Below are 25,985 nucleotides of genomic sequence, written 5' to 3' on the forward strand. Positions count from 1 at the left end.
TAAAGGCAGCCATGTTTGCTTTGGATTCTGTTGTGAAAAGCAAACATTCCTGTCTGTGTCTGCGTCCACATGCCAGGTTTTCTGTCCCATCACACGCTTTAATGAGCTTTTGCAGACTTCTAAAAGCGGGTGTCATTGTGACTTTCCCTTCTTTCTATTGTACAATGGATTTCAGAGCAAGCATCAGCAGCAGTGACAGTCTGTGAACCAATTTCAGAGACTAATTCACCACAACTACAGGGAGTGCAGAATTATTAGGGAAGTTGTATTTTTGAGGATTAATTTTATTATTGAACAACAACCATGTTCTCAATGAACCCAAAAAACTCATTAATAGCAAAGCTGAATATTTTTGGAAGTAGTTTTTAGTTTGTTTGTAGTTTTAGCTATTTTAGGAGGATATCTGTGTGTGCAGGTGACTATTACTGTGCATAATTATTAGGCAACTTAACAAAAAACAAATATATACCCATTTCAATTATTTATTTTCACCAGTGAAACCAATATTACATCTCAACATTCACTAATATACATTTCTGACATTCAAAAACAAAACAAAAACAAATCAGTGACCAATATAGCCACCTTTCTTTGCAAGGACACTCAAAAGCCTGCCATCCATGGATTCTGTCAGTGTTTTGATCTGTTCACCGTCAACATTGCGTGCAGCAGCAACCACAGCCTCCCAGACACTCTTCAGAGAGGTGTACTGTTTTCCCTCCTTGTAAATCTCACATTTGATGATGGACCACAGGTTCTCTATGGGGTTCAGATCAGGTGAACAAGGAGGCCATGTCATTCGTTTTTCTTCTTTTAGACCCTTTCTTGACAGCCACGCTGTGGAGTACTTGGACGCGTGTGATGGAGCATTGTCCTGCATGAAAATCATGTTTTTCTTGAAGGATGCAGACTTCTTCCTGTACCACTGCTTGAAGAAGGTGTCTTCCAGAAACTGGCAGTAGGACTGGGAGTTGAGCTTGACCCCATCCTCAACCCGAAAAGGCCCCACAAGCTCATCTTTGATGATACCAGCCCAAACCAGTACTCCACCTCCACCTTGCTGGCGTCTCAGTCGGACTGGAGCTCTCTGCCCTTTACCGATCCAGCCACGAGCCCATCCATCTGGCCCATCAAGACTCACTCTCATTTCATCAGTCCATAAAACCTTAGAAAAATCAGTCTTCAGATATTTCTTGGCCCAGTCTTGACGTTTCAGCTTGTGTGTCTTGTTCAGTGGTGGTCGTTTTTCAGCCTTTCTTACCTTGGCCATGTCTCTGAGTATTGCACACCTTGTGCTTTTGGGCACTCCAGTGATGTTGCAGCTCTGAAATATGGCAAAACTGGTGGCAAGTGGCATCTTGGCAGCTGCACGCTTGACTTTTCTCAGTTCATGGGCAGTTATTTTGCGCCTTGGTTTTTCCACACGCTTCTTGCGACCCTGTTGACTATTTTGAATGAAACGCTTGATTGTTCGATGATCACGCTTCAGAAGCTTGGCAATTTTAAGAGTGCTGCATCCCTCTGCAAGATATCTCACTATTTTTGACTTTTCGGAGCCTGTCAAGTCCTTCTTTTGACCCATTTTGCCAAAGGAAAGGAAGTTGCCTAATAATTATGCACACCTGATATAGGGTGTAGATGTCATTAGACCACACCCCTTCTCATTACAGAGATGCACATCACCTAATATGCTTAATTGGTTGTAGGCTTTCGAGCCTATACAGCTTGGAGTAAGACAACATGCATAAAGAGGATGATGTGGTCAAAATACTCATTTGCCTAATAATTCTGCACTCCCTGTAAAGCTAAAATCCTTTAAACGGGAAAAAAACTGACACCCAGACAAAATGACAGCACTGGTGCCAATAAAAAAGAACAAATAAAGACGGAGGGAATAAAGAAGTCCGACTCTGCACACAAATCCATTTGTGACTTTAAACACAGTCATGTTTATTTCCTTCTAAGCCATGTAATATTCAGCATGTGTGTTTTAGTGTGAAGAGATTTGGCACTACGATGTGACGGACCGGCGACTTTTAAATAGTGCTGCATTTAATGACCTCTGTATGCTTCAAACAGAATTAACGGAAGAATCAACGGAAGATTCAAAAATACTTTGCTTAAAAATACTATATATAATCCATTCTCTGTAAACAGTAGAACACTAACATCTGTACTGTGCTTTTACACACAAAAACAATAACTACTCCAAGCAAACACACAAACACAGTCCGGACCAATCACTTCATCTGTACTTCAGAATATAGAAATGTGAAAAAGGCAGCATTATGAAAGAGTGATGCTGAGAAGCAGCTCTGTGGTGGTTTTTATTATGTTTTTATATTTTTATTTGTACATGTGTCTATACCACATCCTGATGGCGTGCGTGGAAATTAAGCCGAAAGAGCTTCTGGGATTCTGTGAGTTTGTATTTCCTCCGTTCAAGGGTCAAGTCTCAAAGTACTTGTAGATCTGAGAAACGTACTGCATGACGCTCTGCCAGTCTGGTCTGTCTGTGTGCATCAGCTCATCAATGTCCTGAACATGAGAGAGAGACAGACAGAGAGAGAGAGAGAGAGAGAGATGGGTAGAGAGATAGATAGATAGATAGATAGATAGAGAGAGAGACAGAAAGAGAGCGCCAGACAGAGCGATGGAGAGAGAGAGAGATGGGTAGAGAGATAGAGAGAGATGTTAGACACAAATGTCACATGTGCACATAGTTTACCGTGTTGCCTTAAGGTTTTGCTGTAACTTTCCTCCCTCCATCTACATGAACATGTTCATTTACACACCAGTTATTTCTTCCTCACACCAACATGTTGTTCCACATAATAACTGTGTTCGTTCATGCTTCACATCATCCTTTACCCTTCATCAGAGTTAGTATCTGACTACAGGACGTCAAACCAGCATTAACACCGACATGTTTAAGACGTTTAAGATGTACATAAATGATATTTTTAGTCATGAAGTCAAACCTAGCAGCTCAGTCTATTGTCTAGTCCTGCTGTTTTACTGTGTAAGTACAAGCTCAGCTGTTTAAACACGTCTTACAAAGAACTTCCTTAGGTCTGAATGGGTTATTCCAAGTTCTCTGGTTTCCTCCCAGCGTGTGTGTGTGTGTGTGTGTGTGTGTGTGTGTGTGTGTGTGAATCTCAAACCAAAATGTATTTGTGCCTAACATCCAGATCCACAGTGACCCTGACCTACATTACAGAAGATGAATGAATGAATCAATCAATACTTTTGTACAGTTGTAATGGGTTCGAAAGGAAAGTTTGACACTTGACAGCAGGTTGGTGTGAACAGCTTGTGCTTGATGTCTCAAAATCAATCTGCAGAGGTGTGCAATCTATAATCTATCCGTGTTATGTGTAAGATGAATGGAGTTCCTGTTAAAGGACACATTAGACCAGACTCTCATTCAGCACTGTAAGAGCTCTTTTATCTGACGGTACTGAGGTCCCTTTAACACACGTTCATTAAGCACAGTGTGTGTAATACACTCTAGTCCTCACTCTCAGCACACTCGAATAGCCACACATCAGGGTTCAAACTGATAAAACCACGTCGTTATCACATTAAAGCGGGTAAACACATCATCACATGTCTTTATTAAACCGTTCGTCACCTTGTGTTCAAATCCTTACAGTCAAAAAACGGCTGTGGTCTTATAAAGACCTGCTGGAAGTTACAGCATCACAGCTGTGCTGATAACCTATTGATTAGTGACGCCTACAGCACTGTTCCTCTGATCACACTGGGATCAATTTTACATAAAACACCATTAGCATTTCATCATCTGAACACAGGACATCATGAACAAGGCATGAGTTACTGTAGCACATGCATACAGGCGTGTGTGTGTGTGTGTGTGTGTGTGTGTGTGTGAGAGAGAGAATGAGACAGAGACAGAGCAATAGAGAGAGATATGAGATGAGAAGCAGATAGAGATGAGATAAAAGAGAATGAGAGAAAGATGTGAGATGAGAGAGAAAGAGAGAGAGAGGTTATTCTGTTGCTGAAAAGTGTTGCAGTAATTCTTACTCTTGTATATTTGTATATATTGTCTGTGTGTTCAGGCTCACAATCTGAACCTACGACAATCATCGTACAGCAGAAACTCAGCCTCACCTCAATTCAAGAAACTCAACGTTCGAATTCAGAGAAGACAAAATTCCTAAAAGAAGGGAATGTTAGAGGACGGATTGGTGTTATCGCTTCTCAGGGTGTTGAGAGTAAGGCTTTTCCTCTGGATGTGGGGATTAGTCTTAATACACAGGGGCAGACATCAGTGTCAGGGTTAGTAAGAGGCATCAGTGATCATTTGTGTTCCAATAATAGTGCAGCACACACACATACACACACACACACACACTTAAGTGCTGGTTGCACACTGTGATCACACCACAGTACAGTATAATCAACATGTGGTATTCTTGGCTCAGTGATAAGACAGTAAGCACAGATAACAATATTCGAGTATATATAATATATATAAACAATATTCGAGTGTGAACCAGTCAGCGTGTGCTTGTTAATAATGAGTACTTTTAGAGCAGTTCACTTCACTGAGCACTGAACCCTGACATGCCTGTGCTTCCTTTCCGTTCTATACTGTTCTCGATCTGCGATGCATCAATGTGCAATGTGCAGTTTATGGCGGTCTGTCATTTATAACACCTTGGTTGCTTAATACTCATTGGCTTGCTTGTTTTGGTATTAGTACCTGTAGTGATACTATCAGTAAAAACACACTTGTACATATCAGGACTAACCTTCCCCCGTCATGTAATCCATCACACATCCATGCATTAACTGTGCGAATAAAGGGATCAAGATCTCATACCTGGTCTGTATTCATGTCACTATTCTGACCAATAACTACTTCCCCCAGTGCAATCTATACACTCTGCCCTGCAGATATTTCCTTTGCAATAGTTAGGAGTGAGCTGAAACACTAAGCATTAAATATTTTATGAATCTAATTTAACAGGGTCCCTGTGGGAAGAAAAGCATTTGCACATGCTTCCAGGGTTTTTATTCTTTTTTTTTTTTTTCTCCTCAACCTCTCATACGAAGCTGTTATTTTAACACTGACCTTTTCGTTTTAAACAAACTCTGAACTTCAATCATGCGATGTCTCACGATGGTCTCGATGATGTTTGGACAAGCTGTAAAATCTTTACTGCAAGTTAAAGATAAGAAACCACTTCCCAAAAATCGGGGCACTGTGTCTGTTCCAGCCGTCCACAAACACATCACGGTTTCTTTGGTTTGGGTTTAAAGGCACTGAATGAGTCATGACCCAAAGAATAAAAGCCAACACAAACCCACTGTCTTTTGACTGTAACTTATCAAAAAACTTGTGATTCGGATATCCCGATATGTGAATGGTCCTTCAGATCATTTGGAGCCTGGGAGAAAAAAAAAAAAACGAGAGAGAGCGAGAGAGAGAGAGAGAGAGAGAGAGAGAGAGAGAGAAACCTGAAAACAAATCTAATCTGGTTTAGCTTTGAGATCAGAGGAAGAATGATACACAGAGAAGGAAAGGACAGCAGTGGGCACCAGTCTGGTCCTGCTTTATGTCAAAGCTATTTGCTTTTCCTTCGAGCAGATCGGACGGGTCAGAAGCCCAACATCACATCTGCACAATGGAATGTTTGGTGCGTTGTACTAAATTTTGTACTAAATATCCTGCTTCTGTTCTTATCACAGCATGTTCTGAAGCCAGTGTACCTCATTATCATCATAAACACAAAGCTTTATCCAGTTAAAATCATCATTCATCATTCATTCATCTTCTACCGCTTATCCGAACTACCTCGGGTCACGGGGAGCCTGTGCCTTCCAGTTAAAATGTATTATGCAAATACAAGTCGATTGTATGACATCATATAAATGCAGGTATGCTTCTAACTCTGGGTTAAAGGTTTTACTTGTCAAACATTTGGACAGAGAACCTCTAACAGAAGCTTCCATCCAGTCATCCATCCATTCGTCCTCTACACCGCTTATGCTACTGGGTCATGGGGAAGCTGGAGTCTATCCCAGGATGCCTGGGGCACCAAGGATGTGCCACACAGGATCTATCACACACCTATTCCCCGTTCAGCCTACAACGCATGTCTTTGTACTAGGGGAGGACACCAGAGAACCCTGAGGAGGCTCCCAAGGACAGAGGTGGGAGTCCAAACACCAAGCGTCAGGAATGATGCAGTTACCAATAAAAGTGTTAAACAAATCTACTTCACGTGTGAAATTCTTTACCTTATTACGGACGCACACACTTGGAATCATTTCAAGCAGCTTTATGAGGGAGTTTCACCCAAGACGCTCTTCTTAAAGTTCCCTAATAGGCGCCACATTGCAGCTTGTAAATTCCAATATGCTTTTTATTTCAGCTACTTGTTTTGATCGTAGATAAGTTTAGTCTTTTTCTACATGGCCCTTATCGAAACATCTTTAAGACAATAAAAAAATACAGACAGGTGAAGAATTAAAGGTGAAAAACAAGATAAAGTGTGTTGGTCTGGAGCTGGATGGTCACAAATCACCAATACAGCTTTAAAGCACCTTTGCCATTGATCACTGGAGCTCCTCCAAATGATGTTTCCTCAGTCGGTGTTTTGAAGCTTGTGACTTTTTGAAGATGGGACATCTTTAATGTAACTGACTGTATATAAGTTCAGCGGAGTGTATTATTTCAGTAGAATACAATGCAAATGCAGATAAATCAACACACTTTTAATCTCATGTTAAAAATAAAAGGCTTTCACATTCTGCTTGGCGTCTGGATCGTTTTAATCAGTAATAACTGCTGCAATCTGTGTGGCGTGTGATTGCTCCAGTTTTGGAATCATTGTTGCTGCACACAAACAAAAACCACACACACACACACACACACACACACACACACACACACACACACTGCAAAACCAGTTACCTTGGCGGTCGTGAGCGCTGTATGATTTCCTTCTGTAGTCGTCCCCCACCTGTTGCTGTGGTTTGCATTTCAAGCTGAAGCTGTTGCTGTTTGCATTTCAAGCTTGAAGCTGTTCTTTTGTTCCTTTTTATGAATTCTCGCACTTTGACGACTGGATGTTTGACAATTTCCACTTTTTTTACGCTGCTTATAAACCTCCTAGGACATTCGCTAGTGGACCCCATGTGCATTTTATTTATTATTATCAGCCAAAGAAAATGAAAGACCCGGTGTGAGCGCATGTCAAGCTTAGCGTTACGCATTCTCACGCACGTACATCTGGCCCTCTAGTGTGTGAGTGAGTGTGGTGTGTGTGTGAGTGAGTGTGGTGTGTGTGTGAGTGAGTATGGTGTGTGCGTGTGTGTGTTTTCTCACCAGAGACGGTTTAATCCCAATACTTTCAGCTGCTTGGAAGGCCAGGGTCAGATTGCGGCCCTGCGGAAAAACAAACACAAGCGTTAAAGGTCACTTACCACACAGAAAGACAAACCGAGCAACAAATACCCAAATCAAAAACAATAAACACAGACGTGGCTGTCGATACACACTACATGTGACACGTACACATCACACACCCAAAAACAAACATCTGTGCATATTATCCACGTTAGCATGTCATGGCACAGTCATCTAATTACTGCTCTAATGTTGGTTTACATAATATTTCAGTTAGGCAATACACTAGAATTGGTCTGTGTACTTATTGTACGTGGCTCATCTACATCCATAAGCATAAGCTACTAAAGAATATAATTACGTTAGTACATCCTGTTCTTCTCTTTCCACGCCTCCCATCATCAACGACCGAACAAACATATTTATTCATCACGAGCCTTTATGCAATCAATAAAGCTGAATGATTTGCTATTTCTCACTAATTAATTAATGTTACAGCCGAGTGAATGTCTGTTCCTTGGCAGGAAGCTAAACTCAAATGTATTGCAAGAAGCTAGATTCGTTTACAGTCACCATGGAAACAGAAACAGCTCCAAATAATTCGCTATCGGTGCTTCGGCCCTTCGGTCATTTCCTAAACCTTCACTAACGCTGTTTTTATGCACAGAGCTCACAGTGTCAAAGTTATAGAGGTGTCCGTGATAAAACCCTTGCTGTGAGACGGGACGACGCTTTGTTTACTGTGCATTGTGTTCCTTCATCCGTCCATACGCCATCTGGTAATATATATTCTTTCAACAGCCTGCCAGTGATTCGTTATAAGAGACAAAGGTGGAGAGGGGACGCTTTGAGGTCTTACACGCCATGTTTGATGACTAACAGCATCAGGTATCAGGAGCAAACTTGAACAATAGACCTGGCCTATGAGTGGCGAGTGTTAATAATGTCACAAAGAGCTTGTGTTGTCAAAAATAAACTCCCGAGTATATAATAACAACACTTTTACCTTTATACAGTAACAGATCCACATAATATAAGGCTAATAATAGATGGATTTAAAACATGCCCTTATTTAACAAATAAAACCATAAAATCGTTGTTGCATCTCCTGAAGTCTCTGGTGTCAGCAGTCTGAGCTTCAGGACTTTCACTTTCTCTGTGGTTTCTCTGTAATACGGTGAGCTGCACGGTTTATTTGTCTCATCTCTTCAAGATAGAAAGCTGTTGAAGGTATGAGCGTTTATAGCTGCTATAATACAGTGATACCTTGAGATACGAGTGCTTTGACATACGAATTTTTTGAGATACGAGCTGTGATTCGACCATATTTTTGGCTTGAGATACGAGCAAATTTTTGAGATATGAGCATCCGAGCTGCCGCCGCCGAAACAAAGATCCCCAACAACCACGTGTGCTCTGTTTCCCCGCCTCAGCTTCTCACTCGGTTAAAGCCGCCTTTCCTAAGTCATTCATTTCCTATGGAGAGTCGCAAAGGGGCTGCGTGAGGTGCCGACCATCTGTTAAAAAATTTGAACTTGTGCGACTACACCGACCGGACAGGTTTTTATTAAAACGACCGGCAGATGTTAGTGAGGAAAGAGCGACAAAAAAGGCAAAAACAAGTGAAGAGAAAAGCGATGAAGAAAATTAAGCAAAATTAATGTAAAGAAAACAGAAATTGTAGCAATCAAGTTCAGTTAAGTTAAGAGAAATCAAGCATCGCGTTAGTTCTGGCAGGCCACGTCGTCAAGCGTGCATCAGCTGTTAATCAGCTGTCCACGACACGCACCAATACGGTTACGACATCCATATTACCGACCATTTAAATTCCCATTCATAGAGCCGCTCTACTGTAGAGCGTCGCTGCTGCTGCGATTTAAACTCCCTCCTCCAACCCCGCTTTGAGATACGAGCAATTAGAGATACGAGCAAAGTCACGGAACGAATTAAACTTGTATCTCGAGGTTCCGACACTGACAGTAGCTATAAAGCTTCTTTATCTAATATAGGTGTCTGTGTATTGAGTAAAGAAGATTACACAGTATCTCACAGAAGTAAGTACACCCCTCACATTTTTGTTAATATTTTATTATATCTTTTCAACACAAAGAATGACACTGTACTACAATGTACAGTAGTGAGTGTACAGCTTGTATAACAGTGTAAATTTGCTGTCCCCTCAAAATAACTCAACACACAGCCATTAATGTATAAACCACTGGTCACAAAAGTGAGAACACCCCTGAGTGAAAATGTCCAAATTGGTCCTAAAGTGTCAATATTTTGTCTGGCCACAATTATTTTCCAGCACTGCTTTAACCCTCTTGGGCATGGAATTCACCAGAGCATCACAGGTTGCCACTGGAGTCCTCTTCTACTCCTCCACCTTACGTTTGAGGATTCCCCACAGATGCTCAATAGGGTTTTGGTCTGAAGATGCTTGGCCAGTCCATCACCTTTACCCTCAGTGTCTCTAGCAAGTGAGTGTTTGTCTTGGAGGTGTGTTTGGGGCTGATATCTTGTTGGAATACTGCCCTAGGGCCCAGTCTCTGAAGGGAGGGGATCATGCTCTGCTTCAGTATGTCACAGTACATGTTGGCATTCATGGTTCCCTCAATGAACTGTAGCTCCCCAGTGCAGGCAGCACTCATGCAGCCCCAGACCATGACACTCCCACCACCATGCTTGACTGTAGGCAAGTCACACTTGTCTTTGTACTCCTCACTTGATTGTCATCACACATGCCATCATGACACCATCTGAACCAAATAAGTTTATCTTGATCTCATCAGACCACAGGACATGTGGTCTGATGAGACATGTGAGACACATGGTCTTTCAGTGCATCATCTTTAGAAGAGTCTTCCTTCTGTGACAACAGCCATGCAGACCAGTTTGATGCAGTGTACGCCGTATGGTCTGAGCACTGACAGGCTGATCCCCCACCCCTTCAACCTCTGCAGCAAAGCTGGCAGCATTCATACGTCTATTTCCCAAACACATCCTCTGGATATGACGCTGACCACGTGCACTCATCTTCTTTAGTTGACTATGGCGAGGCCTGTTCTGAGTGGAACCTGTCCTGTTAAACCGCTGTATGGTCTTGACCACTATGCTGCAGCTCAGTTTCAGGGTCTTCATCTTCTTATAGCCTACGCCATCTTTATGAAGAGCAACGATTCTTTTTTCAGATCCTCAGAGAGAGTTCTTTGCTATGAGGTGCCATTTTGAACTTCCAGTGACAAAACCTTGTAACAATAATGAGTAAATGGGGAGAGAAAATGGCTAATTTTCACTCAGGGGTGTTCTCACTTTTGTGACCAGTGGTTTAAACATTACTGGCTGTGTGTTGAGTTATTTTGAGGGGACGGCAAATTTACACTGTTATACAAGCTGTACACTCACTACTTTACATTGTACAGTAGCACAGTGTCATTTCTTCAGGGTTGTCACATGAAAAGATATAATAAAATATTAACAAAAATGTTTGTATGTGTGTGTGTGTGTGTGTGTGTGTGTGTGTGTGTGTGTGTGTGTGTGTGTGTGTGTGGGGTACCTTGTCCTGGCTGATGAGCTCTTGATAAGGGATGTGTGCCGGCAGATATGTGTGTAGCAGTGCACAGAAGGCCAGACCATCACTCCAACTGCTGCTGAAATTAGTCACATCAACGTTCTACAGAGTAGGAAAACAAAAAAAATAAATAAATCAATACAGATTTCTGCCATTCCTGCATTTATCAATCTACCTGTAACTAGAATGTAACAACACTGTGTGTGCTGCCTGAGAACTGTAAAGTACTTGCCCTGTATTTGTTACACTTGCACACTAAGCGCTTCATACAAAACCTAATATAAGTTTTCTGCATTGTGTGTATTAACCTGTGTGAACCATGTAACTGCCCCTAAACATAATAACGGCTTTTGGCACCTTTAGCATGAACTACTGCAACCTGACACTTCTGTCATTGAGTCTTTCACTCCGCTGTGGAGGAATTTTGGATCATGTTTCCTTGCTGCATTGCTTTCATTCAGCAACCCTTGGAGACATTTGAAGTAAAGACCATGACTCAGTAATTCAAAATCCATCATTTTGTCTCTTCCGAGCCGTTCGGAGGTGGACTTAGTGTTGTGCTATAGATCCTTGTCTAACAAAGCTGCCATTCCGCTTCAGATCAAGGACAAATGTCCAGACATTCTGCGAGGTCAACATCTGAGCTTTTGCTAGGATGGCAACTTCTGTGGAGATCCATCACTGTTCCTGGTGTTCTCCGTTTGAAGATAATCTCTCACACTGAGGTTTCCTTTAGACCCAGAGCTTTCTTCACGAGCAACACGGTGCTGGAAAGATATAGACCTCTAAATCTAAACCATAACCTCACTGCTGCCACAATATCATTAAACTCTAATGGGTCGCGTTTACACACGTCATTACTGAAGAATACGAGCATGTCTGTAGAATCAGACCAGAAGCATGTTTGGAAACAATTAACACTCAGTCTACAATAATACTTCACTTGTTTCATTAGTATCCAACCTGGACTAAAGACTGAATTAGGCTAACAAATACAAGAATATTTTTGGTATCCAGATATTTAAATGATCTCTAGGCAAATTTGCAGACTCATTTGATTAACCCTGGTGAAGCAGAGCTTGTGAAGTTTTCAGCTCTCAGCCTCATGAATGTCACTGAAGTCCCTGAGAGCTCTTTATCACCTGCAGAGCCGTTATACACATTAAGAGTGGAAAGGATGAGCGGAGGAACATGTGGCACGGCACGTTCACTCTTTCACACACATACACACACACAGAGAAAAAGGATGGAAGGGGAAGATGGAGCAGGATAGACGCGGGGGCGTTGTGTAGAAGCTCTCATATGATGTCATGCATTTAAAATGAGTGTGTCTGTATGACAGGAGAGGAAAGAGAGCCAAGGAGTGCAACAGAAGGAAAATGGTGAGATGGATTGCACGTGCAAGACGTCACACTCCTAACTCATTGTCCTTTGCTAGACTTCCTGTCCCTTTTGTATCTCCCTGTGCAGTTGTTGCTCTAGTATTTGTGTGTGTGTGTGTATGTTTGTGCATGGCTGACTTTGGGAACAGGGCAAGAGGCCAGTTGTGGCTCTCCTGGGTTTAGTGGCTCTTCATAAAAATCACTTGAAACACCCTGTGATGTTGGGCTCTGCAGAATCTTTGTTCTCAGGGTCACTATGAGCAATGACATGATAAACAAGAAGGCATTGAAAAGACAGTTAAAGCTTAAGCCTGCAGCGGGAGGTGACGGCAATTATCACACTCAAGCAAAGCATGAGAAGAACCCTATAAACACCACTGTCACATTCTCGATGAATCTTTCTCAGCTGAACTGCTTTTCTGATTTATTTTACTGCTTCCCATCTTGACTAGCTGACATTGTAGTACTGTACTAAGCTGTATGAGATTAAACATCAAACCGAGACACTTGTTGAGTAATAACAATCTTTACAATCTAATTCTTTACAATCTCGGTCCTACATCTAATCAGCTCTCCCTTATCATACGACAGCTACCACCTGAGAATGCTGAAGGACTGTACGTGCCTTCTCGGAGACAAGCACATCTATTACACACTCACGAGCTCACTGATGCACACGACTGGCATCTGTTGATTGACAGGATGGAGTACAGTATGCCGTCCCTTGGCCACGGAAAGCTGTGGCGTCGTTAGAGATGATACAGTGAGAGCTTTTATGTTGAACTTCTTTTTTCTTTTGCATACAGAAATCGTTTAGCTCGTCTTTACCGTCCCAAAAAACACATGATTTAGAGATTATATATATATTTATTTATTTATTTTTCTTTAATATCAACAGAACATCGGTTGTTATGATTGGCCATGAAACGTGACATGAAACTTAATAAGACGAATAAAGAATGTAAATTTCCTCGACTTTTAAAGTGTGTGTGTGTGTTGGGGGGTGGGGGGATATCCACACCAGCAAGCCTATTTTTATTCAATCTCTCTGTCTTTCCTCTTCTGTACAAGAGGAAGACCTGCACAGGCCTGTCCTGGAGGCCGACATTCTTTGGATGCCGGCACCATCTGTCTCTCTACCAATTCTGTGTCCCGTAATCATCAACAAAACACACACACACACAAAAAGGGGGTTACATGAGTGCTGGGGACCATCGGGTGTATGTGTATGGTACAGGAGTGAGGTGGAGAAGCACGGAACTACATCCTGGTCTGCGTGACCTGTGTGTGGCTGCGTAATGAAACGGACATGCAGGGAGGGGTGTGTGGGGTGTATGTGTGTGTGTGTGTGTGTGTGGGGGGGGGTGTGTTACGTGGGGCAGAACGAGATTGCAGTGTTAAAACAACAGCAGCGTCGATTAATATGTCGGAACTGGGCTCTGGAAAAGCAAACACTGCATCCAGTGACAGGAAGTCACTCTTGGCCCTTTTTTGTGAGACTGAGCGGGATAGAAAAACATGAATATGGTGATTTATTGTGATTTTGCTGATGCAATGACTTGGAATGAAGATCTGGCAGGCTGCAGCCACAAAAAAAAAAAACAAAGACAAAGAAACTTGCTGTACCTTGAAATGTTGATGAGACATTTTAATCAGAGATCAGAGATGACACGTCCTTCACAACAACCTGTGTACATGTTTCAGATAAAGCCTTTTAAACCTATAGATTATACAGCAGAAGCAGCTCTGCTGTCCGTCTCAGACCACTAGAGCTACACTTACAGGGAGTGCAGAATTATTAGGCAAATGAGTATTTTGACCACATCATCCTCTTTATGCATGTTGTCTTACTCCAAGCTGTATAGGCTCGAAAGCCTACAACCAATTAAGCATATTAGGTGATGTGCATCTCTGTAATGAGAAGGGGTGTGGTCTAATGACATCTACACCCTATATCAGGTGTGCATAATTATTAGGCAACTTCCTTTCCTTTGGCAAAATGGGTCAAAAGAAGGACTTGACAGGCTCCGAAAAGTCAAAAATAGTGAGATATCTTGCAGAGGGATGCAGCACTCTTAAAATTGCCAAGCTTCTGAAGCGTGATCATCGAACAATCAAGCGTTTCATTCAAAATAGTCAACAGGGTCGCAAGAAGCGTGTGGAAAAACCAAGGCGCAAAATAACTGCCCATGAACTGAGAAAAGTCAAGCGTGCAGCTGCCAAGATGCCACTTGCCACCAGTTTTGCCATATTTCAGAGCTGCAACATCACTGGAGTGCCCAAAAGCACAAGGTGTGCAATACTCAGAGACATGGCCAAGGTAAGAAAGGCTGAAAAACGACCACCACTGAACAAGACACACAAGCTGAAACGTCAAGACTGGGCCAAGAAATATCTGAAGACTGATTTTTCTAAGGTTTTATGGACTGATGAAATGAGAGTGAGTCTTGATGGGCCAGATGGATGGGCTCGTGGCTGGATCGGTAAAGGGCAGAGAGCTCCAGTCCGACTGAGACGCCAGCAAGGTGGAGGTGGAGTACTGGTTTGGGCTGGTATCATCAAAGATGAGCTTGTGGGGCCTTTTCGGGTTGAGGATGGGGTCAAGCTCAACTCCCAGTCCTACTGCCAGTTTCTGGAAGACACCTTCTTCAAGCAGTGGTACAGGAAGAAGTCTGCATCCTTCAAGAAAAACATGATTTTCATGCAGGACAATGCTCCATCACACGCGTCCAAGTACTCCACAGCGTGGCTGGCAAGAAAGGGTCTAAAAGAAGAAAAACTAATGACATGGCCTCCTTGTTCACCTGATCTGAACCCCATAGAGAACCTGTGGTCCATCATCAAATGTGAGATTTACAAGGAGGGAAAACAGTACACCTCTCTGAAGAGTGTCTGGGAGGCTGTGGTTGCTGCTGCACGCAATGTTGACGGTGAACAGATCAAAACACTGACAGAATCCATGGATGGCAGGCTTTTGAGTGTCCTTGCAAAGAAAGGTGGCTATATTTGTCACTGATTTGTTTTTGTTTTGTTTTTGAATGTCAGAAATGTATATTAGTGAATGTTGAGATGTAATATTGGTTTCACTGGTGAAAATAAATAATTGAAATGGGTATATATTTGTTTTTTGTTAAGTTGCCTAATAATTATGCACAGTAATAGTCACCTGCACACACAGATATCCTCCTAAAATAGCTAAAACTACAAACAAACTAAAAACTACTTCCAAAAATATTCAGCTTTGCTATTAATGAGTTTTTTGGGTTCATTGAGAACATGGTTGTTGTTCAATAATAAAATTAATCCTCAAAAATACAACTTCCCTAATAATTCTGCACTCCCTGTATATGATTATTTCCGCAGTAATGTGTGAGTCCCTGCTTGAATATCTCATGCGTAAGTTTACACTGACTCTGTTACCTGAAGTCGTTCCACCCTCTGAAATATTTGGACTATTCCAAACACCAAGTCATACGTTTATTTCATTATCCGAATGATCCGGACGGGAGGAAGACAATCGGCTCTCGTCCATTAAAGGAAAATCATTTTATTAAAAAAATAAATAAATAAAAAAAATCAGTTTTAATTAAATCACTAAAAATGTCCTTACTGTCCTCATCCCATTAGCATGGATGCTAGTTAACCACCTTTTGTGTATTTCCTAATTCAAGATCTCTGTTTTAAGAGCTACGAGGTTTACGTGTCATTCCAGTTGTGGGATCAGCCGATTACAGCCTCCCACTTTTATCCAAATTACAGCATTAGACTGAGACTGACAGTAAAGTGTATGGTCGTGCCATTAGTGCTTCCCATTGTCATTTCCTCAATAAAGACGAAGCCTCGGCAGCCTAATTGCAGGAGTGTGGCTTTGTATCATCTGTTAATGAAATTTTAGACTATTTATGCACCAGATGCTGTCTACAAAATTGTCTCTGAATGCGCACGCCCTTACACACATGGATGAAGTGCAAGTCAACAAAGAGATAAAAAAAAAAACACCTTTGTCCTAACAATGATACATATTCTGTTATTTTTTAGGGGGAAGGGCATGGAGTGGGTGATTATGTGAAGTGTTTACTTTTTTTTTTTTCAAGGTTGCTTGAAATGCTTTCCAAACCTTTGGTGCATAAAAACAAAAAGGATTTTAACACCATTTTTGACGTGTTGCACGACAGTGAAGAGGAACATAATGCCTGTTGGTGCTTATTCTCGACAAGCCCTTAAGACGAACGGAACAAACCAGCTGAAATTTCAATAATGCATGAACCAATCAATTAAAGATGCAAAGACGCCGGCCGTATTATTGGAGTACAGGCTAATAACGCTTATGCTGCTTTAATGAATTTTGTTTGTCATGAGGGAAAAAAAAAACAAATTGTGCTCGGACAGCGATCACAACATGTACTATCTGCTAAATGGACACACACACACACACACACACACACACACACACACACACATAAAATACTTGACATGTCCCTGGATACTTGACGCTGTTATTTAACTGGGAAAGAAATCACAGTCCATGGCCGTGTCATCCAGTCAATGTCTGTAAGCGAATAAATCGATGAGACACTCCTTATTGCCTTCTCCTGAGTACACACACATCTAATGTTTATCTCACGGTTCATGTCTGACCTAGATGACGTCATACACTCATATACACGAGTCCATTTTCCTGCAAAGACACAATAAATATATTAATAATATATATACACACACATACACACGTAGTATGTGAACCCGTTAGAAATTCCTATCTATTCCGAGGGTCGATCGTGACTCAAATAATTAAGGCTCTGGGTTGTTGTTTGGAGGATCAGATTCAAGCCCCAGCACTTTCAAGTTGCTTCTGTTGGACCCCTAAGCAAGGCCCTTAACCCTCACTGCTTCTCGCTGCTCCAGTGGTCCTGTATCACCTCCAAAGTTTCAGACAGATATATTATACTTGGTCTTTTTTATTATTCAGGAAAATGTTTCAATATATTGTGTGAGCCTTTAGTATTAGTATTTTATCAGTAAATGAACTCAATGAGTAATACTATGGTAATAAAGGTCAAATGTGTTTTTGTAGTACTGTGTGATGTACCGTGAAAGGTTGAGCTCCGTTTCACACAGCTTCTGAGCCGTATATGAATTGTCCTCGCAACAATCTTAATATTCTACTGACTGAAGAGATTAGACTTGTGAACGATCCGTATTCAGAATTGTGTCGTGAAACAGAAAGCTGACGAGACGAGATGAGACGAAGAGAGAAGTGCAGCAGGAAGAGAGAGGTGAGGAGACTCAGAGCTGTGAATCATAAGTCACACCAGACGAGGAGAGAGAGAGAGAGAGAGAGAGAGAGAGAGAGAGACAGCACAGTGACACAAATAAAGCGAGTTGGCACCCAGTGTCTGTGTGAGTCTCGAGAGCTACAGTGGCAGTTTAACAGCTATTACAGGCGACGTCATGAACTCGGGGGCGAGAATAGATTGATTTTTGAGCGGGTCACTATGAGGTGGAGAGAAGGTTCTCGGCTGAGTAACACTAAGGGTCCGGTGATAAAATAAGCGTTAAAGGGACCACCGGTTGTGCCACATTACGTGGCTGCTAAAAGAGGAAGTAGTAAATATTATTTTCCCGACACGTCTGAGAGTGAAAAGGGGAAATAAAAAAGTCGCAAAGGTTTGGTTTAGATAAACCCGAAGCAAATAACGCTCATCTTCTCTCTCTCCTTAACATGTGCACACGTCATTAGTAAAATCCCCAAGCATGTGAGACATTTCAGGTTTAACAGAACTAATTTGGATTAAAATGAAATCTTTCATTTCATTACGTTAAAGCCAATGAAAACGTAATATTCATGAACCAAGACAACCCAATCATTCAGTTTCTAGGACCGAACTAAATTTATACAGCAGTAGCAGACAAGACAATGGAGACAGATGATCATTTCCAACCCCAGTTATCAAACTAAACAGCATTATGACAATTGAAAATGAACTCGGAGTTTTTTGAGAAATTATCGTTTCACAGCTGGACAAAAAACCCTGGTAATCTGTTAGCGATCTGAGTGAGCTGGACTAACTAGCCAGATCTTCTGAGGTTACTGAACGTCTGTTAGCTACTGAACCCACGACTGCATCTGGCTGAAGCTAGCTAGCTAGCAAACGTCACCTTTGCTTAGATACTGTACGTTGATTCACTTTAGATTAGCAAACACACTAGTCCTAAAAAGTGTTCCTCAGATAGAACAGATAGAAGTGGATGTTGTGCTGCAAGGTAAACATCTGAGCTACTGTAGAAGTGTCCCAGAACAGACCTTTTGTACAGGTCTCCAGATCTCAGTCTAGTGATGTGTGTGTGTGTGTGTGTGTGTGTGTGTGTGAGAGAGAGAGAGTGTGTGAGAGAGAGAGAGAGAGCAGGAACTGTTTTTGAGGAATCTGTTACCTTGGTATCTCTCTCTCTCACATTTCCCTTGCGGATTTATGACTCACATTTAGTTTTGTCTAAGCTTCGCCCCCCCACTGGGCTTTCTGCTTGACAGCGGTTGATGATTTTTAGCTCGCATTTTGAAATTTTTAGATCCAAAGCCTCCTCCCGGCAGTGCTGTTTATATTTGTGCGAGAGAGTGAGTGAGACGTGAACAGCTGAATCCTCTGTTTGTACGAGCGACCTCGGTCCCCTGTTTTCTTTTCTCATTGTCTTCATCCTGAACAAACAGCGGGTCAGGGTCCTTCTTTTTTGTTCTTCAGCTCCGCACAAGAGAAGAAAAGAAATGAAAGCGACCTAAATAAACTAGAACAAAGACAGTATAAACATACAGTGGGAACATGACTGAGGAGATTTTTCAGTTTCATGTCGCAGTGGATGGGATTCATACCTCAGACATGACTGAACTCTAAGAGACTTTAACTCTTTAACTGACTCGAACTGTGACGGTAGTTATTGAAAATGTATTAATGGCCGCCACTTTATACTTTTAGTTATATCCAGATCCTACGCAACCTTTTCCCATGTGTATGTGTGTAGCTTCAATAAATCTGCATCGTTTACTCGAAGCCATTACAGCATCCTGTTAATAAAACCCTTTCCTGATCAATGACTTTGGCGGAAATGGATATTTAAACGTGAGCTACGTGCTTGCAAAAGTATTGACATGTTGCTAATGCACTGAATTAAGGGCAGACAGTGTTTGTGTGTGTGTGTGTGTCCATTCCTGGAGGGATGAGCTTTAATGCAGATCGTAGCCTTGGTCTCACTTTGTTGTTTACCTTCTGTCAATTTGCCTGTGATTGGGCAGCTGATTTGATCCTCTAGGCAAAATGTATCTGCCATGATCTCTCTCTCTCTCCCTCCCCCTCCCTCCCTTCCTCTCTCTCTCTCTTCCTCTCTCTCCCCCTCCCTCCCTTCCTCTCTCTCTCTCTCTCTCCCTCCCCCTCCCTCCCTTCCTCTCTCTCTCTCTTCCTCTCTCTCTTCCTCTCTCCCTTCCTCTCTCCCTTTCTCTCTCTCTCTCTCTCTCTCTCTCACACACATTATTTTCTACACGAATATTCAGACAGATGGTAAACACAAGAAGACAGAAGCTGTCCAAATCTTGTTGATGATGCAGTGGTTTGCTCTGCGATCTGACTTGATTTGATGAGCTGACTAAAGAGAATGGCATGAGTTCTCTTTCTCGCTCTCTCTTCACTCAGTGCCTGTGGAACATTAGTAGAGTTGTGCATGTTGTTAACTGATCCATCTTTTGCATAATTGAACCCAATAAGTAGCTTTAATAACGGGAGAAAGACAGGGACCAGTATTCGGTGACCTCGAAGGTTATGATCGCTGAGTCACACAGAAGAAGTGATTTATATTTATATAATGGATGAAAGTACAATGTTGCTTCATAAAGCGGAAACATTTTTAAGGGCTGATTTCACACACACTAATGTGTCTTTTTTGAAATCCTTTATATTTGAAACAACACGTTTTTAATCTTATTATTCTTATTATTCTTATTATTCTTATTATGCTTAGATTATGTGGAGTATCTGGTCTACAAGTCCCTGTTACCATAGAAACAATAACGCATTAAAACAAGTCTATTAATTTAATGCTTTAATAAGGTATAAGACGTTCTGATATAAATTAGGCTAACGTTTTATTTCCCTTGCATGCCTCTATAAAACGGGACAGAGGATTTATATGACATCTATATCTATATTTATAATAATGTTGGTGCATCTGTAGTTTTCATGTCATTCCACTTTAAAGGGTTAATAATTACAATCTGTTATCAAACTTGATCAGTTTTTAGTTCTGATGCAGATTATCCTGGGGACTGCTTTGGAAATGCAGCATGTCCCAGGAACACTAGGTGTGAAACGGGACCCCTCCCAGGATTAGCACATAATTTATACTGGCCGTCAAAGGCAACCAGAGAAGCCGCTGCGCAGAATGATTCCAAACTGAATCTGGCTTGTTTTCTCCCCACCCTGACGACAGGGGGAAAGGGGGAACGGTTTGAATAAGGATGTTGTGTCTATGCACACACACGCTTGCATAGAAATGGCTGATCTTTGAAGAGAGGAGTGTGTAGAGCTGTCAATCTCTGCGTGTTAGATGGCAATTAGCAGCTGTTCAGATCCCTGATCTGCTATTAGGCATCAGTGTGTGAGGGAATAATCTTACAGCTAATGACCCTTATGACGCAGCCACGGACGGATGCTCTGACCTTCCCGTCAACATAGGCTAAGTTCAGGTTGAAGTGTGGAAGGAGAGCCGGCCTGAAGCAACAAATGTTCTCCTGCTTCCTAATCTCTGCCTTCTTATCTCTGTGCCTTTTGACTTTAATTTGAGACGTATGCTCAAATTAGGCATATAAAGAGCAATAGCTGTAAAAGGTCTGAGCACGTGACAGACTGTAACAGATGGTCTTTATTAAACTAAAGGTTAATGTCATCTGGTGCTTCCTCCTTTTTTTTTTTTCCCCTCTCAGGTATTATGTGACTTAATATTGGTTGTACTGAGGCTGTGTACATGAAACCTCTACCAGCTACTGAAAACAACAACAAAAAGATAACAACAACAATGAGTATTTTTGCACTTGCAGAAAAGCCTGACGCCTTTCCATTTTCAGCAGGAAGTGACTCAGACTGCATATTGCATTTGTCTTTCTTTTAACCTCAAGTGCTGTTTAGTATTTCACATGGCTGCATTTGACGATTCCGGCATGGAGAAGCAGAGAAAGAATCTGACTCTTAAGAGAAACTTTAATTACAAAGTTGCGTGTGGAAAAAAATGCACAAGCTTAATTATGGTCGCTAATGAAAAAACCCCAACTATAAGCTTAAGCTTCTTACTGCATTCCAGGACTAGCAGGACTGACTATTACTCCGTTTATAGGAGCGACTAAGTAAAAGGACACGAAGTAAACAAAATCTGCTCTCAGTGCCCTGTTTCTGAATCGAACAGCATTAAATGAAGACATGACAGAGCATTTAACAGTCAACAGATGTTAGGCAAACTTTGGTCTTGTGAAGTGATCTGGTAAATCCACTAGTTAGAGTCACCCGATGTTATGAAAGAACAGAATCTCCAGAGCAAGTGAGCGAGCGAGCCAGCAGAAGATGACTAAGCATTTCTTTGGGCAGTCCGCAAACTCAGTTTTCAGGAGGTCCTCTTCTTTTCTTTCTCACAAAGAATAGCAGTTATTCTTAGTCATCAACCTAAACAGATATTTATCCTGTAATAGACCGACGATATGAGCAGAATGAAAGAAGCCATAATTCATAAATACACACATACATACATACCTACCTTTGTTTACCAGAAAAGACTATTAGTAGAGATAAGAGCTTCTGCTCTCACACATGAAGACGTTAGAGGCTCGGCTCTAATCCTCTTTGGCCTCATAGGGCCTATTAGCACATGAGGAGTCATGGGAACAAATCCTAACACACCGGAAAGTACGCAAATGGCGTAGCTGCCAAATGACACAGCTAAACGATCACAAACGTACGTAGCTCTGCTTTAAAACACATGGAGGCTTCTGATGATTTCACACAATGTCTGTGTTAATGGCTTTGTTCCCTAGCACTGGGAGAATCTGATGATGCACAGCATTATCTAATTTTACACACATTGTTTTTCACTTGCTCTTAGGGCTGAGTGACCGGAAATAAAGAAAGAAATTGTTCGGTTGTCACCAAAAGCACGAATGATGCCACTGTAAGCAGTATTTGTGTGAACATTTAGAACAAAACAGCTGAGAGAGAGCAGAGAGCATTTACAGTCAGGCTCCCACACATCAGACCACAGACAATTCAGGCTACATGTCTCCAAAACCCCCAAACACAATAAGCTGTTTAACTTGAAAACTTTTTACAGATGAGACCAAAGCAGACTAAATGAATACCAAAAAACTATCAATAAAAAAGAAATTCAACTATGACTAAACTCTTTTCTTATTTACTCATATACTCACAATAAAGAAGTAAAGCGTAAATCTGTTTCATAATGTGGCCCAACTGTCCAACTTAGGTATCCAATCAAATGTCCAACTTACCTATCCAATCAACTGTCCAACTTACAGTACGTATCCAATCAACTGTCCAACTTACAGTACGTATCCAATCAACTGTCCAACTTATGTATCCAATCAACTGTCCAACTTACGTATCCAATCAACTGTCCAACTTATGTATCCAATCAACAGTCTAAGACACATATCCAATCAACTGTCCAACTTACGTATCCAATCAACTGTCCAACTTATGTATCCAATCAACAGTCTAAGACACATATCCAATCAACTGTCCAACTTACGTATCCAATCAACTGTCCAACTTACGTATCCAATCAACAGTCTAAGACACATATCCAATCAACTGTCCAACTTATGTATCCAATCAACTGTCCAACTTACGTATCCAATCAACTGTCCAACTTACAGTACGTATCCAATCAACTGTCCAACTTACGTATCCAATCAACAGTCTAAGACACATATCCAATCAACTGTCCAACTTACGTATCCAATCAACTGTCCAACTTACGTATCCAATCAACAGTCTAAGACACATATCCAATCAACTGTCCAACTTACGTATCCAATCAACTGTCCAACTTACGTATCCAATCAACAGTCTAAGACACATATCCAATCAACTGTCCAACTTATGTATCCAATCAACTGTCCAACTTACGTATCCAATCAACTGTCCAACTTACAGTACGTATCCAATCAACTGTCCAACTTATGTATCCAATCAACAGTCTAAGACACATATCCAATCAACTGTCCAACTTATGTTTCCAATCAACAGTCTAAGACACATATCCAATCAACTGTCCAACTTATGTTTCCAATCAACAGTCTAAGACACATATCCAATCAACTGTCCAACTTATGTATCCAATCAACTGTCCAACTTACGTATCCAATCAACTGTCCAACTTACAGTACGTATCCAATCAACTGTCCAACTTACAGTACGTATCCAATCAACTGTCCAACTTATGTATCCAATCAACAGTCTAAGACACATATCCAATCAACTGTCCAACTTATGTATCCAATCAACTGTCCAACTTACGTATCCAATCAACTGTCCAACTTACGTATCCAATCAACTGTCTAAGACACATATCCAATCAACTGTCCAACTTATGTATCTAATCAACTGTCCAACTTATGTATCCAATCAACTGTCCAACTTACGTATCCAATCAACTGTCCAACTTACGTATCCAATCAACTGTCTAAGACACGTATCCAATCAACTGTCCAACTTATGTATCCAATCAACTGTCCAACTTATGTATCCAATCAACTGTCCAACTTACGTATCCAATCAACTGTCCAACTTACGTATCCAATCAACTGTCTAAGACACATATCCAATCAACTGTCCAACTTATGTATCTAATCAACTGTCCAACTTATGTATCCAATCAACTGTCCAACTTACGTATCCAATCAACTGTCCAACTTACGTATCCAATCAACTGTCTAAGACACATATCCAATCAACTGTCCAACTTATGTACCTAATCAACTGTCCAACTTATGTATTCAATCAACTGTCCAACTTACGTATCCAATCAACTGTCCAACTTACGTATCCAATCAACTGTCTAAGACACGTATCCAATCAACTGTCCAACTTATGTATCCAATCAACTGTCCAACTTATGTATCCAATCAACTGTCCAACTTACGTATCCAATCAACTGTCCAACTTACGTATCCAATCAACTGTCTAAGACACGTATCCAATCAACTGTCCAACTTATGTATCCAATCAACTGTCCAACTTATGTATCCAATCAACTGTCCAACTTACGTATCCAATCAACAGTCTAAGACACGTATCCAATCAACTGTCCAACTTATGTCCAACCTGTTCAATCAAAAACACACAGCTCTAGAGAGATTTATACCTTCTATATTGTGAGACGTTGAAAGAATATAAAAAGATACTCCGAATGAAAAGTGAACAGCGTCGTCAAAAACAAATCCACTCCATTGAAGAATCAATTAACTCCAACAACTTTTGGGAAAACTGGAATGTAAATGAAATAAAAAAAAATATCAAGAAAGCTAAGCCATTCACGATGGAGATTTTTGGGTAAAACATTTCAAAAGCCTTCACCCATCAACATAAAATTAGTGAAAAACTAGAAAATCTAGAATAAAAATCTTCTAGAATACCAAATCTCTGAAACAGAATTATTACCCAAAGTAAAAGAATTAAAACCCAAGAAAGCCTGTGGACTAAATTCTGACTGGCCATAATAAAACTTTTTAACCTAAGTCTCAGTGAAGGTCACTTCCCTGAGATCTGTTACCCAGGACTCATAAGCCCTATATTTAAACATGGAGATAAATTAGACCCCAGAACTATTGAGTTATTTGTGTGAATAGTAAGCTGGGAAAAGTTTTCTGCAGGGTTATAAACTTCAGAATTATAGACTTCCTTAGGAAGCACAGTGTCTTAAGTAAAAGTCAAATTAGGTTCCTACCTAAATTCCGCACATCCGACCATATTTTCAGGCTACAGACCCTTATAGACAAATATGTACACAAAAGTAATAAAAGAATGTATGCATGTCTTGTTGACTTATAGAAAGCCTTAGATTTAATCTGGCACCAGGGACTAGTATTAAAAGTACAAAACATACAGAAAGTTTTAATAGTGAAGCAGGGATGCAGCTTAAGTCCCACACTGTTTAACATGTACATAAACGAATTAGCTAAACGCATAGAAACATCCCCAGCACTCGGCCTCACTCTACTGGACACAGAGATCAAGTGTCTTCTATATGCAGATGATCTGGTTCTGTTGTCCTCCACCAAAGATGGACTGCAACAGCAACTATCTCTGCTTGAAAGGTTTGGTCAGACCTGGGCCATGACAGTCAACCACCCATTCATAATTGGAAACCGTCCTATTGAAGAATCCACGAAAATACACATATTTAGGCGTAATGATCACTAACAAACTTCTGCCTGGCTGTAAATGAACTCAGAGATAAACACAACAATTCCAATTAGAATCTGGCCAGAATTAAGCCAATATCCAGTACTGTTAAATATCCAAAAAACAGCCATTAATTTTTGGAAACACATCAAATCAAGTGACCCTCTGTCCTTCTGTCACAAAGCCCTGAACTACTA

At 41.1% G+C, this 25,985-nt stretch overlaps 1 protein-coding gene across 7 annotated transcripts in view; it reads right to left on the reverse strand.

Annotated features, from left to right (window-relative positions):
• Window positions 1-1,936: 1,936 nt before the first annotated feature.
• Window positions 1,937-25,985, reverse strand: part of specc1 (sperm antigen with calponin homology and coiled-coil domains 1) — a 73,632-nt gene continuing 49,583 nt past the window's right edge. For 6 of the 7 annotated variants that reach the window (XM_060862583.1, XM_060862582.1, XM_060862585.1 and 3 more), the window contains 3 exons: window positions 10,941-11,057; window positions 7,364-7,423; window positions 1,938-2,538 (listed from right to left, as the gene is read on the reverse strand). In XM_060862583.1, coding sequence (XP_060718566.1) covers window positions 2,449-2,538; window positions 7,364-7,423; window positions 10,941-11,057 — 267 coding nt within the window. In that variant the 3' untranslated portion in view covers window positions 1,938-2,448. Of the gene's footprint in view, window positions 2,539-7,363; window positions 7,424-10,940; window positions 11,058-25,985 lie in introns of all 7 variants that reach the window. The other variant, XM_060862587.1, reaches the window with a different exon arrangement.

The sequence above is a fragment of the Tachysurus vachellii genome, chromosome 26 (genome assembly GCF_030014155.1).
Source record: "Tachysurus vachellii isolate PV-2020 chromosome 26, HZAU_Pvac_v1, whole genome shotgun sequence".
Taxonomy (NCBI): Eukaryota; Metazoa; Chordata; class Actinopteri; order Siluriformes; family Bagridae; genus Tachysurus; species Tachysurus vachellii.